The sequence below is a fragment of the Lathyrus oleraceus genome, chromosome 6 (assembly GCF_024323335.1).
Source record: "Lathyrus oleraceus cultivar Zhongwan6 chromosome 6, CAAS_Psat_ZW6_1.0, whole genome shotgun sequence".
NCBI classification, from domain to species: domain Eukaryota; kingdom Viridiplantae; phylum Streptophyta; class Magnoliopsida; order Fabales; family Fabaceae; genus Lathyrus; species Lathyrus oleraceus.
This window is the reverse complement of record NC_066584.1, coordinates 105,467,265-105,485,845: the sequence shown is the minus strand read 5'-3', so window position 1 is coordinate 105,485,845 and position 18,581 is coordinate 105,467,265. Positions and strand designations below refer to the sequence as shown.

At 32.2% G+C, this 18,581-nt stretch overlaps 2 protein-coding genes and 1 pseudogene across 2 annotated transcripts; all 3 read left to right on the top strand.

Annotated features, from left to right (window-relative positions):
- Positions 1-6,068: 6,068 nt before the first annotated feature.
- Positions 6,069-9,529, top strand: LOC127098660 (uncharacterized). The gene is made up of 2 exons (XM_051037315.1): positions 6,069-6,238; positions 6,374-9,529. The coding sequence occupies exon 2, from the start codon at positions 6,387-6,389 to the stop codon at positions 9,411-9,413; it is 3,027 nt and encodes a 1,008-aa protein (XP_050893272.1). The 5' UTR covers positions 6,069-6,238; positions 6,374-6,386; the 3' UTR covers positions 9,414-9,529.
- A 656-nt stretch (positions 9,530-10,185) lies between these two features.
- On the top strand, positions 10,186-14,159 carry LOC127098659 (uncharacterized). The gene is made up of 8 exons (XM_051037314.1): positions 10,186-10,429; positions 10,534-10,689; positions 10,906-11,172; positions 12,068-12,102; positions 12,200-12,286; positions 12,409-12,562; positions 12,661-13,319; positions 13,498-14,159. Exons 1-8 carry the CDS (start codon positions 10,318-10,320, stop codon positions 13,834-13,836), a joined length of 1,809 nt encoding a protein of 602 aa, XP_050893271.1. The 5' UTR covers positions 10,186-10,317; the 3' UTR covers positions 13,837-14,159.
- A 753-nt stretch (positions 14,160-14,912) lies between these two features.
- On the top strand, positions 14,913-17,554 carry LOC127094241 (CBL-interacting serine/threonine-protein kinase 12-like; annotated as a pseudogene).
- Positions 17,555-18,581: the final 1,027 nt, after the last annotated feature.

Genomic DNA, 18,581 nt, shown 5'->3' with positions numbered 1-18,581 from the left:
AACGCATACGTCGTACTGTGGATCGACAGTATTTCATTGGAGAAGTGGACTAGGGCATACAACAACGGTCAATGTTGGGGCCACATGATAACAAATCTTGTGCAATCAATGAACTCTATCTTCAAAGGCATCTGTAACCTATCTATAACCGCTTTGGTGCAGGCAACATATTTCAGGCTAAGAGCGCTATTTGAGACCAGACGTTTCAAATGGAGTTCAGTGCTTGCAATCTGGGCAGTTGTTCAGTGATGCTTCAATGAAATTCATTAGACATGAAACTGCCAAAGCAAACACACTTGTGGTCACGACGTTTGACTGCACTAAAGGTTGGTATAACGTTGTTGAGTCCATGGATCACAATGAGGGCATGCCGATGGGACAGTACAAAGTCGAACTAGATAGAGGTTGGTGCGACTACGGAAAGTTCCATGCCTTTCATACGCCTTGCTCCCATGTCATTACAGCATGTTCAAAGGTTCGAATGGATCCATCATACTTGCTATCTGACGTTTACAAAGTCACCAGCCTATCAAATGTTTATAAATTTAGTTTTTCCGTAGTAGTAAAAGAGGATTACTGGTCAGCATATCAATGAGACATCGTCTAACACAACGAAGTTATGCGAAGGAAGAAAAAGGGTCGCCTAAACATCACCCACATTCGAACCGAAATGGAGACGGCGAACAAAGTGGTTAGATTATGTAGTTAATGCCGTCATCCAGGTCACAATAGTACTAATTGTCCTAGTGTTGGAACGAGCACAACCAGATAAATTCAAATGTATCTCTGTTGCAATATATGAAAAACTAAAATTATTTCATATTATACATTTGTGAGGAAAATACCATTACATAAATAATAACATAAACAATTAAAAAACTACATTACAAGAACTATGCGATTACAACCATCAAAACAATTTTGAACATGTAATGCATCATCCTATGAACGTCTCGGTCAATCTTAATATCCACTCATTCACGCACTTCTCCATTTTGGTTGAACGTGGACACAAGCCATTGGATTCTTCTAATCCATTCACCATCTCCAATTTCTCCATCTAACCAACTGTTCAACGTACGATTAAGACGTTCAAACGAATCTATATTCCAGAGTCAAATATTTATCAGAGACGCAACGACAAAAAATATTAAATCGGCATTTCGCTTGTGAATGTATTCAGACATGGTTAAAACACAAAAACTTGAAGGAGAATGGAGTTGAATGAAAGAAAATATGGTAGTAGGAAAAGATTTTGTGTGAAAAATATTGCATCCAAGACGAGATATTTATACATGGGAGATATAAAATGCATGCGCCAAGAGGCTAGGCACCTAACATGTCAAGACATGCAGACGCCATATGCATTGGCGCCTCCTCTTGAGATACAATGCAGGCGCTTAGGGCATTGGCGCCTCCTCATAAGGCACAATGCAGACGCCAAAGGCATTGTCGTCTCCTCATGAGGCTTCCAATGCAGACGTCAAGGCCTTAGGTGCCTCATCTTGATCCAAAACGGATGCGAATGTGGTTATTTTGGATTTTTTTTGAAAATATGGATTTAAAAAAAAAATGAATTTGGCTATAAACATCATTCAAAATTTCCATTTTATTTCATAAATTAATTATTCAATTCAAATATTACATTCAAGGTGTGTTAAAATGACATTAACATTGAGTTTTAAAATATTCAATAACTTCTCTTATCTATCGGAGTTGTAGATAAATATTATTTCAACTTATCTGTTTTTGTTATCACCAAAATTCCCAATGATATCAACGTCTGATAGTTGGTTATTGAGAAAACAAAGTTTCTTAATTTAATTAAAATTTAAAATAAATTAATATATATTTTAAAATAAAAAAACATGTTAATATAGACCTATAACGGATGTGTGTTATTTCTTTTTAAATTATTAAATAAAATAAAATAGATCAATTACATGAATATATATGAATGTTTAATACACTCTCAATTAAAAAATTAAACGAAATAAAAGAAAGGTAAAATTGTGAAATTAGAATAGGAAAAAAGACTTGCATAATAAAAGATAAAAGTAGAAACGTTGTTCTTTTTCTATATATTATGACCTTTATTAAAAAAATGATATTGTTCTAATTAAAACATATATTTTATAATAAAACATTAAGAATAATTCTTTTTTGAATAACAATTAGAAATAATTTAATAGCTTTCAAAATTTTTGATTGAAAGAGAAATGCATAAATTAACTACATATTGAAAATGTATGTAAGATATTATATATATATATATATATATATATATATATATATATATATATATATATATATATATATATATATATATATATATATATATATATATATATATATATATATAGATAAAGAGAGAGAGTGTCAAATGATATTAAAATTTCAAATTTAGTAACCTCACATCACCGATAACTCTTTACTACATCTTCATATAATTAAATTCATGGTTGTATTGAAAATATTATTCTATAAATCATCTATATAAAATTTAACATCAATAAAAAATCATTTGATGTGGTAAAGAGAATAATCAAAATTAACGATTTTGTTAAAATTTTGTAAGACATTAATTTTTATACATCTCGTTAAAATATCAAATAATTTTTGATTGATATTAAAGTTTAGATAAGATTTATATGATAATAGTTTTCAAACTAACGATTGATTTTGTTATACAAATGTGCGGTAAAAAGATATTGAAGATGACATGTTATTAAGTTTGACAGTGTCAAATTTAATAACATGACGTATATGATATTTCTTTCGAAAATAATTTGACATGTTAACGAGATGCATAAAAATTAATGTTAACTAACGAAAATAATTAAAGAGATTAACTACTATATACTGCCAGTGTAAAAAAATTTACATTATCGATTCATCTTCATCACCCGTTTGCATTACTTTATAGATTTTTAAAATAAAAGTCAAACTTGTTTTAATATCCAACAATTATGATTAACTGACGGTGTAAAATCCTTTTACACTGTCGGTGTATTTTAATTAAATCCATAATTAAAACCATTAACTTTTATCATTTTCTTTAATATATTAAATGATTTTTCTCTCTCTCTAAAAAAGGTTAATTTCGTTTCTGGTCACAAATTAGATAATTATTTAAAAAAATAGATTTATTAGTCACACATTATATAAAAACAGGTTAAAAATCTATATAACTAATATCAAATAATCAAATATGAAATGAAACGCAATTTTAAATACTAATATATTATAAAAGTATATGAAATGAATATATAGAATTTAGATTATGGAAAATTACACTCATCCCTTCCCCTCTTAAGTTTATTAAAATAACATTCTGTCTAGTTTTAATTTATTAACTAATCCCCAAATTTAACATATAGCGACGAAAAGTTTTAGTGACAACCAAAAAGTCGTCCGTAAATACTCTCTCAATTCTTTACTATAAGTAAATTTTAATGTTTTAAATTTCTTAATTTATTAAATAATTAATATGTGATTTATATATAAATCAAATATATTAGATACTCACTAAATTTAAAAGTAAAAAATTATTTATAATAAAGAATGGAATGAGTATCATCTATTACCTACAATTATTTGGTTGTCACTAAAGATTATATATATATATATATATATATATATATATAATTAGGAGAAAATAATGTATATTAAAATAAATGGAAGAGGTGTTATATTTTAATAAATTTTAAGGGAAGATGAATGAAATTTTCCCTTTAGATTATCAAACCCACTGTCCCTATTAACTCCCATTATATTATCCATATTATTAAAAAAAAGAATACTAAAAAAATCTTATTTTTAACCCAATAACTTTCAATATATTAATCCTATTATTCATATAACTTCCTTCCATAACTATAGCACCTATTATTATTATTATTATTATTATTATTATTATTATTATTATTATTATTATTATTATTATTATTATTATAATAAAAATCAATCTTCTCTAATATATCATGGTTATAATTAATTCACATTGTAAAATATCTTTAAACTGTTAATGCATTTTAATTAATTTATTATTATTATTATTATTATTATTATTATTATTATTGTTATTATTTAAACCAATTTATTATATTGTAATTTTTTTATAAAAATTGTTTTTTTAGGTGTCGTGCATGTAAAAATTGTACATTAAGCCAAGGTATTCTCTAATTATAGTATTAATTTTTCTATTTATTCAATTTATTATATTATTTTAAAAATTATTTTGTATTTGTAAGTCCCAACCTGCCATAAATAAATGAAATTACAGATGTAATTAAAGTATTCTCCATTATGTTGTTCAGTTTTTTTTCTTCATTTTATCAATTTGTTATATCTCTTATTTTTTTCTATTTTTTGTTTTTAACTATTTGTTTATGTTTTATCATTTATGTAATATCTGTTTTTTAAGCTATAAATTGAATTAAATAACTATAAATTTTTTTTTTGTTGATTCCTCAATTTCTTTCTTTATATATATATATATATATATATATATATATATATATATATATATATATATATATATATATATATATATATATATATATATATATTACTTTTCATAAAATAAAAGTTATTAAATTATTATTTTTATATTAAAAACACAATATTTAAAAGAAATAAATCATGCTAATATATCTATATTATTTTTACATTAATAAACTTATTTTTAATAATAACCTAATAAAATTTATCAATACATTTCCGCGGTAGAGCTATAATATAATTATTGTTCTAATATTATAAAGATTAAAAAAAAAGTTTAAAGTCTCTCTTTTTTCTTTTATAAAAAAGATCACTTTTCTCTTTTGAACAAAATTTGCATATTCTAAAATCTTTTTCCTCTATTATTATTTATTAAAATCTCACATATTCGTGATGTTTAAATTTAATGATTCATTGTAAATGTTATTTTTCAATTTAATTATAATGATATTCTACTAACTATTGATTTAATAGAATTAAGATATATTTAATAAATACATACTCGAACTTAGTTATTAAGATGATATCCGAACTAACTTCTTTTATTAATATTTTTTTATTTTTTTATTTTTTATAAATAAAAAAATAATTTATAAATAAGTTTAGGAAGTATTCAATCCATATACAAAAGAAAAAACATATTCAAATATTATTTATTATAATCTTTAATTGAAACAAACTCTCTCTCAACCATCAAACAATATTTTTATTACCATCAAACAATATTTTTATTTTGAATACATAATTAATTAATAATTATGAATAAAATATTAGTGCCTTTTTATTGGAAGATAAGGAGTAAATCGTAATTATTTTAAATTATGTATAAATGCATTTATATATTTAAATAATAATCATTTACTAATAAATTATTTTTATGTATAATTTAATATTTCCTTAAAAAATATAATATACTTTTATAATTATTTCATTAGATTAAATAGATAGTCAAAGTTAAAAAAATTTAATAAATAAATATATTTTTTTTGGCTAAAAAAGTATTTTTATGTATAATTTAATATTTCCATAAAAAATATAAATATAATTTTAAAATTATTTTATTAGTTTTAAAATCATGGAACTTTTCTAAAATTGTAAAAACAAAAAATAAATTAGTTATACATTTTTTTTCTCTTCTTTTCTTTTCTATATACATATAAAAATTCTGTCTTTTTCTTTTTTGATTTTTGAACGCCATATATAGATCTTAAAACAAATTACTGAAATCTAAAATTATAAACAAAAATAGTTTTAGAAATATCTCAAATCAAATTATAGTATATAAATATTTTTAAAATTAATCTAAAAAATTTCATTACGGATTGGGACGATGTTAAAAAAAGTTGTAGTGTGATTAAATTAATTTTGAAATCTTTTGAGTTAAAAGAAATTAATTTTTTCTTGAATAGAGTTAAAACAAATTAATACCATCTTCTGCCAAATTTTACATATAAATGTAACAGTAATATTAGCATCTGAGTAATTAATACAAAGGAGGTTCGTGATACCGTATAAAAGTACTACCAAAACCGTAACAAAAATCAAAATTACGAGAATACCCACGGTGTTCAACAGAAACTCCTTTTTTTCTGGTTCGAAAATCATACAAACTCTGCCACGGTTTCTTAACGCCTCACCCCTTTCTCTCTCTATCTCTATATCAATCAAGATTTTCTCACACATTTCAGTTTCACTTTATATCAATTCTGCTTCAAAATTCATATCAAGAAAAAAGGTTAGGATTTTTTTTCATTGTTCATGTTATACTATTTTATTACAATGTTGTATAGTTACATCGTTATCGTTATAATGCATGAACGTGTTTTGTGTTCTGTTGTTGTAATATGAATGCATGTGTTTTGTGTTTTAGGTTTTCTGTTATAATGGCTCGAGATTCTGATAGAATGGATTTACATGCTGGTGATGTTTTATTTGGTCAAGAGAATGATGTTTTTGGTTTTGAATCTTCAACGTGGTCTAATGTTAACCTTGGTGTTTCTTTTTCTGAAACTCTAATTGGTGATGTGGGAGGAGTCAATGGTTCAACGGGGCTGTTTTCTGGGACTGATGAGGTTGGGTTTCAAATGAACTCTGGGTGTAATGTTTCGATTAATGGTGGTGAAAAAGAGGGTTTTTATCCAGAAAAAATTAATGGTTTGGCGGATGGAGGAATGGGAGGAATGTTGGGTGTTGTTGATGGAAGATGTGATGGGAAAGTAGGAAAACTTTCAAGTTGGTTGGTGCAGAATGAAGTTGAGAGAACTGTGATTCAAAGTACTGGTGGAGGTTGTGCAGAGTCAGGTAAAGATTTGGTTTTTGGATTGAACAATGGTGTTCAGATTGAACAAGAGCGCGAGGATGTGGCGAAGGTTGCAGAAGGGTCTTTGGAAATGGAAGATTTGTTTTCAAGAAAGTCTTTTCTGTCAGATGCACAAGTAAATGAGATTCAGAATTATATGCAATACAACTATTGTGGTTTAGATCTTGTTGTTGATCTTAATTCTTATAAAAACACTCAGGAGGATAATGATAATGTGGCAAGAGATTCGGTGTTTTCCGATGTTAATTATCGTGTATCTGATTTAGTATGGGGAAAGGTTAGGGGCCATCCTTGGTGGCCTGGTCAGATCTATGATCCCTCAATTGCATCAGAGATGGCAAAGAGTTACTGGGAAGAGAATTGTTACCTGATAGCATATTTTGGGGGTCAGAAATTTGCTTGGAATGAAGTGTCAATGATAAAGCCATTTCATAAGCATTTCTCCGAAATGGCGAAACAGACTGGTTGTGAAAGTTTCCGCTTTGCTGTTGATTGTGCTCTAGAGGAAGCCTCAAGACGGGTTGCATTTGGCCTGTCTTGTTCTTGTATGCCGGAAGAAGTGTCTTCTAACCTGAAGACGCAAGTAGTTGCTAATGGTGAAATCTGTAAACAATCTTTTGAACCTGCAGAACTTGTCAGTTTTGTTCAATCATTAGCTCAGTCACCACTTAACGAATTTGATAGATTGGATTTGGTAAATGCTCGTGGCCAAGTGTCGGCTTTCTATCGCTCGAAAGGCTATTCGCAACTGCCTGAGTTTGCAGTGCATGATCGGTTGTTTGTACCTGATATGGAAACTCTACCTGTAAGAGAAGACGAGCAGTGCAATGATCTAGTTTTGAAAACAGGTGAATGCTTTTTGCCAGATTTGATCTCTGAGAAGAACTCATGGACTCCAAATGGTGAATGTACTCTAGAAAAGAAAGCTGGGGATAATCCCACTTCACGACGTGGCAGGAAACGGAAGGTATCTCACGATACTTCTTATCATTATTTCCAAATTGAAGATGAAAAATCTACTTGCCGGCGTGGAAGGAAACCGAAGGCAGCTTACAATACTTCTGATGATTGTTTCCAGAATTTTCAAATTGCTGTTAACAATTCAATTCCACGCAAGCGTGGCAGAAAACCGAAGTTAGCTAACAATACTTCTGATGATTGTTTCCAGAATTTCCAAATTGCTGTTAACAATTCAACTCCACGCAAGCGTGGCAGAAAACCGAAGTTAGCTTGCAATACTTATGACAATTGTTTCAATAATTCTCAAACCGGAAACAGCACCGAATTCCAGAATGTATCAGTAGGTGATATGTGGTCTCAACTATGCTTGGCTGCCAAAGATCCTGCAGGAGAAAGTTGCAACACTGATTTGATACATTACTTTGCGGCTTTTAGAAAAGTCACTGGCCGTAACAATTCTGCTTTCCTCGAGCAGGGATTTTCTTTAGAACAACGGTGTGATGGTGAGACTGGAGTAATAGCCGCCTCTATAGAAACTGCTGCCTCAGCTTCTGTGTCGACACCGATGGAAATTGAAGTAGAAGCTTCTGCTGTAGCTTCTGTGTCGAAAGAACTTGGAGTAATAGAAGCAGCTGCAGTAGCTTCCGTGTCGAAAGAATTTGGAGTAACAGAAGCAGCTGCAGTAGTTTCTGTGTTGACACCGATGGAAGGTGGAGTAATAAAGTCTATGGAAGCTGCTGCTACAGCTTCTGTGTTGACACCGATGGAAATTGAAATAGAAGCTGCTGCTACCGAAGCGGCTGCTGTAGTATCTATGTCGAACGAACTTGGAGTAATAGAAGCAGCTGCAGTAGCTTCTGTGTCGACACCGATTAAACTTGGAGTAATAGAATCTGCTGCAGAAGCTTCTGTGTCGACACCGATGGAACTTGGAGTAATAACCACTATAGAAGCTGCTGCAGAAGCTTCTGTTTCGACACCGATGGAACTTGGAGTAATAACCTGTATAGAAGCTGCTGCAGAAGCTTCTGCTACAGCTTCTATACCGACAGCTTCTATACCGACGACACCTTGCAATGATTGTTTCTCCGGTCCTACTACCGGTTTATTGCAGGATGGAAATCTCATATCAGAACCTTTCAATCATGTGGAACAAAATCTCAGAGCAGAACCTATGGTGGAACATACGAGCACTTCGGAAGAAGCAGCTGAAATTAGCTTTAGTACGGGTTTAATCCATCAAAATACAGTTGAAAATCTTGCATCAGAACCTCCCAATCAGGTGGAGCATGCGAGCGAAAGTTCTCCGACAGCTTTTACTTTGAAATTCACAAACTTCGATTCGGTTCCTTCAGCAACAGATCTGATCCAAATCTTTGCCCGTTTCGGGCCGCTAATTGAATCGAAGACTGAACTATTAGAGAGAACTAAATGTGTCAAAGTTGTTTTCAAAAGACGCATTGATGCCGAAAGTGCTTTTTGCAGTGCCGGACAGTATAACATATTTGGACCTTCATTAAAGAGTTATAGACTCAAGATTTTGCCTCCTATGCCAAAGAAAGCCCCAGGGAAGAAGCGACGCAGAAGAAGCAAAAAGGAAATAGCTTCCATGAAAGCTGCCGCAGTTTGATTTCTTGACATTTTGATATTTGAGTTTATGTGAATATCGTTGACATTATTAGTTCTAGTATTTTCATGAGTTGTTAATTTTGTTAGCATGATAATACATAGAATTGAGTTTCAATAGTTATATGACTTAGATTAAAGTTATATTTGTGAATTTCCAAAGTTTTGATTACTGCATCTTGCTATATTTGAAGCAGAATATAATAAACTCAGACATAATTTGTTTTTCCCGTACAACGATCATCATCTTAATTTACATAAAATGTGAAGAAAGTCTTATAATTTGGGACTGATGGAATATGTTAGGAGACATATATTAACATTTCCGCAGTGACTTATTATTTATAATACCTTATTTATTCTATATATTTTTTCAAAGATTTTCTCCTGAACGTTACAAATTTAATAAAGAAATGTGACTTTATGATTTACATTATTTCTGATTAATTTTTAGGGTAATGTTAATTTGTGTCATCGGGGCGTAAGTTAAAAACATAATATTATTTTTGTAATTGCATTTTCTAATATAAATTTTTATAAGAATTTTTTTTTTATCTTGTACCCCTTCGACACAATAAGTTATATATATATATATATATATATATATATATATATATATATATATATATATATATATATATATATATATATATATATATATATATATATATAAAAGTCAATAATTGCTTATTATAATTAAAAGATAATGGAGGTATTAATTTAATATTTTTTATGACCTAAAATGTCTTTTAAAATTCCAATTAAAATAGACTCTATACAATGTTTTGGCGCGCTTTGAGTATTCTCTCATATTTCAATCCAAGATTGAAAACCGCATAACCGCATTCTTCTTCCGTTATAGTTTTTCTTACGCGACTGAAAAATCCCCAAATCCAATTCACTGCGAAATGAACACCTCCGAAACAGACGGTAACGACGACGATCGCCGTCTCAGTCTCATCGATATTTCTTCCGCCGACGATTCTCTCATCGGCAATCCCTTCCATCATCAACATTCAGGTTTATTTTCATTTTGGGAATTTCATTATTAAACCACTGTTTTGTTTTCTCGATTAATCTGTTACTGTTGTTGTTTTTCATAACTTTCGAGAATGTGTTCTCAGAGATGATATGCACTTCAAATTTGAAAGATGAATTCGATGACGCTGCCACCAAAATCAACGAGTGGGAGCGGGAACCTCGTCCAATTGCGATTGAAAACACTAAGTGTAATTTGCGCCAGAGTTTAGCTTGGGATACGGCTTTTTTCACAAGTCCTGGTAATTTTATTATTATTATTATTACTTTTAGGGTTAAACATGTTTTAGTCCAATAATAATTTCAAAATTTGATATTAGTATGCAATTTGAAGTGACCAAAAGTAAAAAGTTTGTAAATTTTTAGGATTAATGTTATCCCTGTTATTATTGTTGTTGTTATTGCTATTACTACTATTTATTCTTGTGTGATTGAACGTAAGAGCCATGCATTTTCAGGTTTTTTGGAACCTGAGGAGTTGAGTAGTATGATTGTGGGGGTTGGGAAGGGTGATAAGCAGACATCATCGCTACCGGCGATTCAAGAGGATGTAAAGGGATCGTGTGAGTCCATCTCTACTTTTAAAAGTAACAATAGCTTGATCCAGGAGGGTGTAGAGGATGATCTGTTTCAAGATGTAAGAGCTTCAATTCAGAACTTCAGCAGGATGTCCGATGCGGCAAGGTTAAATAGAGAAGTTCTACCCCGGTTCCATCCTGGTGGCTGTAAGTCTTTGTTACCTTGAACTTGAGGGGTTTTAAGAAACAGTCCGTGACCGCGATATCGATACCGTCACCGTTTTATATGTTAAAGAACAAATTGTGGTTAATTCATACCGCGATGATCGAAGTCACTAGTGCGACACATGTACCGACCGAAATCACGAAAATCTTAACGCGACGGCGGCCGTTTTTTAAAACCTTTTTATCAACTGTGGTTCACATCCTTGCAGTGTTTTTTTCTGTTTTATTTGTTTTACGTAGTCTTAAGCTGTAAAATAAATAAAGCATGGGCTTACAAAGTACAAAAAGATTGGCTTTAGTCGATTTTTTCTCCAAGGATATAATGTTGTCATAACCACACAACCGCTAGATGCATATAATGTTGTCATTTATCTCTAGAGACCTTATTATCAGGAGTTCTGTAAAAGAAAATACCTCCCAACTTGAGAAGAGCGAAGCAAGTCAAGGAAGCTTCAACTTCTATCTTAAATTACTCTAGAGGTCAACGGCGTGAACATTTTGAAACTCAAAAAGAGCAAATTGAGAAGAATGAATCTGAAATTTCAAATTATGTTACGAGACTTTTGGAATATTTTTGTGTTTTCCTATAAAACAATTATCTCCCAACTCAAACTAAATGATGCAAGTCACGGAAGCTTCTACTTATATCTTCACATAGATCTGACAGTGATTTCATTATTGTTATTATAGTTGGAATTGGTTCAGGACTTTAGTTGCAAAGACATGAAATGACTTTTATTATCTTTTATCTTGCCCCGTCACTTTCTGATTAATTCAAAGCAATAGGTTGAATCTTATTTAATTTACTCTGCCTATTATTCTAATGCATTGATTTATTTTATTAGTCATACTAAGTTTTTCCAGCTGCTCCTTTCAGCTTCTAAAGCGGTTGGCATGGCTTCTTATAAGAAGGTAAATGGATTAGTCAAGTGATAGACCAGAATATTTTTGTCATACGAGTTTGGATTAATTGAAAAGTAGATGTAATAACCAAGAGTTTTGGATGAAGGTCCCAAGTTCCAAGAGTCCAAGTGCAGGCATGCAAAGCACAAGGAAGTTGCCAAAAAAGAATCCTATTTCTCCACACCTATCACGGGTAAGCAACTAAAGAAAACATTCAAAAGAACTTGTGTTTCTGTACATATAAAAGTCATGCATCAGGAAATTGAATTTTAGTCACTTCATATCCGTCATTCTATGTTTATTTTTTTTTCAAAGAAACCTGTTGCTAGAAGGGAAGAACCATGTATTTCAAAGCAACTAAAGACACTAGGAAAGTCTAGTCCGAGTTCAACAATATCATCCAATAGAAGTTCCATTGGCGATCTTCATGTCAAAAGTGAAAAGGACAGGGCGAATAATAAAAATTGTGGTTAGAATTTTCTGTGTGAATCTTTTTTTTCTCTCTTTTCTTATAGTTGTCTTGTTCTCAACTGTTGTTCACTTTCAATTTTATTTGGCCTTTTTCAGGTAAGGTCAATTCTGTGATGAACACAACTGTCGTTAAGGGCTCTCAAGTTAATGGGCTTAAACCCATCACATTGTCCAAATCCTCTTTAGGCCGACCGCTTGCTACAAAAGCAAAATCAACAATTTGCTCATCTTCCAGTAGCAACTTAGCCTGTAATATTAGCAAATCACCATCGAATTCCTTGAAAAGAAAAGTTGATGCTGGAACCAAAACACAACCCTCTTCTTGCTCAGTTGTCAGAACACCATCTAGAATTGCTTCGAGAGATAAAATTAGGTCTAGCAATTCTAGTCTTTCAGACTTGGTGTCTGTTACCAAGTTCTCTTCTAGTATTTCCCCTGCCAGCTCTATTAGCGATCGGTCTTCTGAGTCATCATCACCATCAACTTCTATGACTAAAGTTAGGTCTAACAGTTCAAGGACTATCTTTCACAGTAGCTCTAGCAAAAAGCATTTACCAGGGAATAATGCTAGACATGTTTTGAATTCTCAAAAATCTCATACTGGTTCATGCTTAGAAGGGAAGGAGACTAGAAATGCTGGATCCATCAGCCAGAGGGTAAGGGGGGCTACTGCCGCAGAAAAGGTGCTTACCCACTCTCCCAAGAAACCTTTAGGCCTTCGACAGCCATCACCTAAAATTGGCTTCTTTGAAGGGGTGAGCGTTATTTTGCAGTGTAATGTTTATGGATGTGTTAACAAACTTTGTATGACTAAAATACGAATTAAGTCATGTAGCTTAAAGGCATGTACAATACATGTTTAGGGATATAGTGTTTTTTTCCCTCATTGTTTTCTTCATCTGACATTTCAATCTGTATCATTATGTTATGTAGGTGAAACCGTCAGTATGCAATCCACGTGGGCGGATGCAGCCACACACTACAGTGTCACAAGGTAGGGTCAGTCCTTCTATAGGCCAAAACAAAGCAAAGCTTGGAAAGCTGCATACGGCTTCGCAACATGTAGAAACCATGGAAGTTCAAAGCCAGATGCATCTTAAAACTTATGCGGGTGATTTGGATGCCAATAATACCATGGTCGAAGGGCACCTAATAGGTGCAAATGATCTAAAACTTGGCTTTACACAGGAAGAGTCTTGTTATGATGATCAAGTTGATTGTTTGAGCAGACAAGTTGAGCTTATAGATATAAATTTGAAGACACAGACATAGCGCAATGTTGATGATGTTTTCTTAGCCTGACAATTCTAGAAGTGTGGTGCTGTCAAATGCTAACTCTTAGGTGGTTACTCTTTCTCCTAGATGGGAGTAATTCTTGAAGGGTCATTGCTTCATTGACTGGGCTTATTTCCCTATCCAGTTCTGATATGCTAGCTTGCTCAAGGTCATTTTTTTTTATGTGAATCAAGGAGGTTTTTGATGTAAATAATCATTGCGCAGTATAGATGGCTGTATCATTGCTTCTATAGAATTAGTTGGCTTAAATGTATTTATTTGATCTCCCTTTTTTTTCCGCCAACAACGATTTTGATCCATCCTTATTCCAATTTACGATTTTGGTCCCTCCATCTTATGGAAAAAAATAAGTAGAGTTGAGATTAAGGGGGGAAAAAGAAAAAAAATTGCTTTCATTGTTTTTCTTTGGAACAAAAATCCCTTAGAAGGGAAAAGAGATAATTCAATTGTAAGTTGATTAAGAAGTCAAAATTGAAACTTTAGGATTTTAATGGTACAACTATTAGTAGGTAATAATTAGGATTAAAATTTTGTTTTTATTTCATGCTTTACTATAGAATAACATTTATAGTGAATTAATTTTCAAACATTATTTGATTGTACAAAATTAAATTCTATGTCCTATCTATATTCCTTATGTAATCAGATCACTTTTAATATGGTATCAGAGTTAGATCTAAACCATCCCTAATCTCTTTCATCGACCTAGTCATGGAAGAAGAAAAAACAGAAGGAACACCCACAGAGATTCCATAAATTTTGTCAGTTCAGTAGATGGGGTTGCACTTCTCGTTATTAGTCACAGATTGAATGACCAAAACTACCTTCAACGGGAGAGGCAGTAATCAAATACCTATGAAGAGGTGGAATAAAATTATCCTTTCAACAAAGAACAAATGGACACACCGTGGAAAATGCTCCAACAAACTATTTTTATTATAGGAAAAAGTGGCACAACTATAGTAGCACAAAAAGGTAATTTTTTACATGCTATGCACACTAGCAATGCAAAACCAAAATCATGGATCATAGATTCAGAAGCCTCAGATCACATGACAGGAGATATAACAGTATTTAACAAGTATTGTCCCTATTATGATAACTCCACTATTCGGATTGCTGGTGGCACTTTGTCAAAGGTTATTGGTACAAGTTCAATTATTATTTCAAAATATATTACTCTAAATTATGTATTGTATATGCCCAAACTTGATTGCAATTTGCTATATATTATAAAATTGACCAAAGACTTGGGATGTGTCACTAAATTTCTCCCTAATTTGTGTGAGTTTCAGATTTTGGAGTCTGGGAAGACAATTGACAATGCTAAAGAGTGTGGTGGACTCTATTATCTACAAGTTGAAAGTTTCTCCAAAGAACTCAAAGCTAACTCTTGTGCAGTAGTTTCTCCAAATAGTGCAGTTTCTCCGTATAATGAAGAGTTTGTAATGTTCTGGCATTATCGATTAGGCCACCCAAATCTCACGTATTTTTACAAAATGTTCCTCTCACTCTTTAATAAAAACCAAAAAAAAAATCAATGTGAAGTGTGTCAGTTATCAAAGCATACCCATAACACATGCGCACCTAAATCATATAAACCCTTTCAACCTTTCTCCTTAATTCACATTGATTTGTGGAGGCCTTCTTGGGTCAGCAACATAACAAATGCTAAATGATTTGTCATGTTCATTGATGATCACATAAGAGTCACATGGGTATTTCTTATGAAAGAGAAATCAGATGTTGGAAAAGTATTTGAGTTCTTCCACACCATGGTGTAAGCGTAATTCCAAACAAAAATTAAGGTGCTCAAAACTGACAATGGTCATGAATATTTTAATTCGGTTCTAGAGTCTTACCTTAAAACCCATTGAATTGTACACCAAAGTTCATGTGTAGATACCCCCCAAAAAATGGGGTCGCAAAAAGGAAAATTAGAAACTTATTAGAAGTAATAAGATCTCTCATTCTAGCCACAAATGTACCAAAACACTTTTTTGGGAGAGGCTTTCCTTTTAGCCACCTATCTCATATATAAGACGTCTTTTTGTTTCCTCAACTTCGACACACCTTATTCCACTCTACAAGCCTTTTTCCCAACCTGCAAAATTATCCACTCAATCCCATATAAAATATTGGCTTAATTCATCTTTTAGTCCCTTAACTTAATTTATTGTTTCACTTTGACCCCTTAGTTAAAAAATGTTACATTAAAGTCCCTTAAAACGGTTATGTTAGTCAAATTGATCCATTCCGTTAAATTTTGAGAAAAAACGTTAAACTGTGCATATGTGGCACTCTACTTAGCAGTATGTTATCTTACCTGGATATTTATTTTGTTTATTTTTAATTTATTATTATTTGTTATTAAACATGTGAAACAATGTAACCCTAATTTTATTTCATCGGATTCTTTCAGCTTTCCCCATAACACTGTCCATTTTTTCCATTCCTGTAGGAACATAATTGGTTCTTCCCAGCAAAACAACTTGCAATTTTTTTTGACAATATTGTAAGAGATGTGGAATGCTCCTCCAGATTCCAGACCATCCAAAAATATGCACCTTCTTCACCTGTGAAATATTTTAGCATTTCTAGAACTAGTTCTAAATCTTTTCAGATCACTCATAAGGTTTATGTTGGAGATTCCCCTTATGGCAGAACCAAAACCATTGAGGTAAGTCTCCTTGTATTATTTGTTTTTTTTTGTTCTTTAAATTTGTAATATTTCAACTAAATGGGTTTTTTTTTATTTGACGTTTAGTTGGTGAATAAGGATCTGAAGAGTCAGCATAAAATAAAATAAAAATCGTTAGATCTCGAGTCTTCGTCGCGTCTGATATCCTAACATCGTCCAAATGTTTGAGGTAATCGCTACAAAAATAAAGATTTATTTTGTGATGTAGTTATGTTCGTGGTGGTGAGCTTTTTAATAAGGTTGCGAAAGGAAAGTTGAAAGAAGAGGTTGCTAGAAAGTATTTTCAGCAGTTGATTTCCGCTATTAGGTTTTGTCGTGCTATAGGTGTTTATCATAGAGATCTTAAGCCAGAGAATTTGTTGCTTAATGAGAATGGTAATTTGAAAGTGTCTGATTTTGGTTTGAGTGTTGTTTCTGATCAGATTAAACAGGATGGTTTGTTTCATAACTTTTGTGGTACTCCTGCTATTTGCCATTTCATGATCAGAATGTTATGGTATGTATAAGAAGATTAACAAGGGGGAGTTTAGGTGTTCTAGGTGGTTTTTGCTGGATTTATCGAAACTCCTTGTTCGTCATCTTGATACGAAGCCTGAAACAAGGAGTGTTATTCATGAGATTACAGAGAATAGGTTGTTCAAAAAGGGGTTCAAACAACCATTTTCCTCAGCATTGTCATTACCAGTTACCGAGCCTACATTACTGCACATGCTTTCTTTCTCTTGGTGATATTGTATGTGAAATGACAGTTGTTAGAATAACATCAAAAGACATAGTTTTTTGGTTTAGGTCGCACACTGATGCAGAAATCCGAAGCTTTGGTTCATGTGGAGAGAGACGTTTTTGCAAAGGCATCTAAAGGATTCCCTTGAGCTGATGAATATGATTGTTGGTGTTATTTATTGTAGTTGTATTAAACTGAATGATTTTTTATTTGCAGATATGAACTAATTTAGGAAAAGATATTTGTTTGATCCATACATTATTCACTCATGGAAGTGTTTAATATTCTTTTACACATTATTAACATTTTGCGTGGTTTTTAACCTCATAAAATAAAACCTCTTCAATTTAAATAAAATATCATTTTTTTAATATATATGCTGACTCAGCTTGCCAACTTGTAATGCCACGTAGCCAAGTTAATATTTTTTTTTTCTGAATTTTTAACGGCAATGACTTTTTTGTGTGTAATGTGACCATTCTTAGGGGACTAATATGTAACATTTTATTGTTAAGGGACCAAAGTGAAACATTAAATTAAGTTAAGGGACTTTGAAACTAATTATACCTAAAATATTTGGGTATTCAGCCTTTGCTCACAATCTCAAATTTTTTAGGCATAATTAGTTCCAAAAAGGCTATAAGTGTTAAAACAAAAAGGCTATAAGTGTTACTCTTCAACAACAAGAAAATTTTACCACACTATGGATGTGACCTTCTTTAAAAATCAATTATTTTACTCTAAAGTTGGAATTAAGAGGGAGAACACTTTATTCCTGAACGAAAATACAAAATTATAGTTGTCATACCCCAAAATTTGCCCGTTGATATTACAAGGCATTTTTCGAGGCACTCCGACTTATTCTGCAAGGCACTGATCTTAAAGGAACAAAAGCCCAGCTCACAACGGACTCAATCCAAAATGGCCCAAACTAACTTGCTCGCTAGGCGAGCAATTCCTTCGCCTAGCGAACCCTTCGTCATGACACTCGCCCCAGCGAAGCACCAAATCCAGAAAAAGTCCAAACTAGCTTGCTCGCTAGGCGAGCAACTCCCTCGCCTAGCGAAGCTTGCGAACATCAGAATTTTCGGGCTTCACTCTGAGCCCATTAGGTCACAACAAGAGCATTATAAATAGCCAAGCTTCAGTCAGAAAAAAGAGAGAGGAAGACAGAGACGAAGACGGACAGGAACCCTGGCACAGAAACCCTGGAGGCTACCTTAGAGAGTTCCGAGTAAAGAAACCCTGAAGGCCGCTCCTCCGCTCCTCCGCTCCGAAGCTACCGCCGCCCAATTC

What these genes read in the sequence shown, in the direction of transcription:
- LOC127098660 (XM_051037315.1), top strand. Translation starts at nt 6,387, where the DNA reads ATGGCTCGAGATTCTGATAGAATGGATTTACATGCTGGTGATGTTTTA.
- LOC127098659 (XM_051037314.1), top strand. Translation starts at nt 10,318, where the DNA reads ATGAACACCTCCGAAACAGACGGTAACGACGACGATCGCCGTCTCAGT. An exon ending in CCGGTTCCATCCTGGTGGCT is followed by an intron (nt 11,173 to 12,067) that starts GTAAGTCTTTGT and finishes TGCTCCTTTCAG; the next exon opens with CTTCTAAAGCGGTTGGCATG. An exon ending in GCATGGCTTCTTATAAGAAG is followed by an intron (nt 12,103 to 12,199) that starts GTAAATGGATTA and finishes TTTTGGATGAAG; the next exon opens with GTCCCAAGTTCCAAGAGTCC.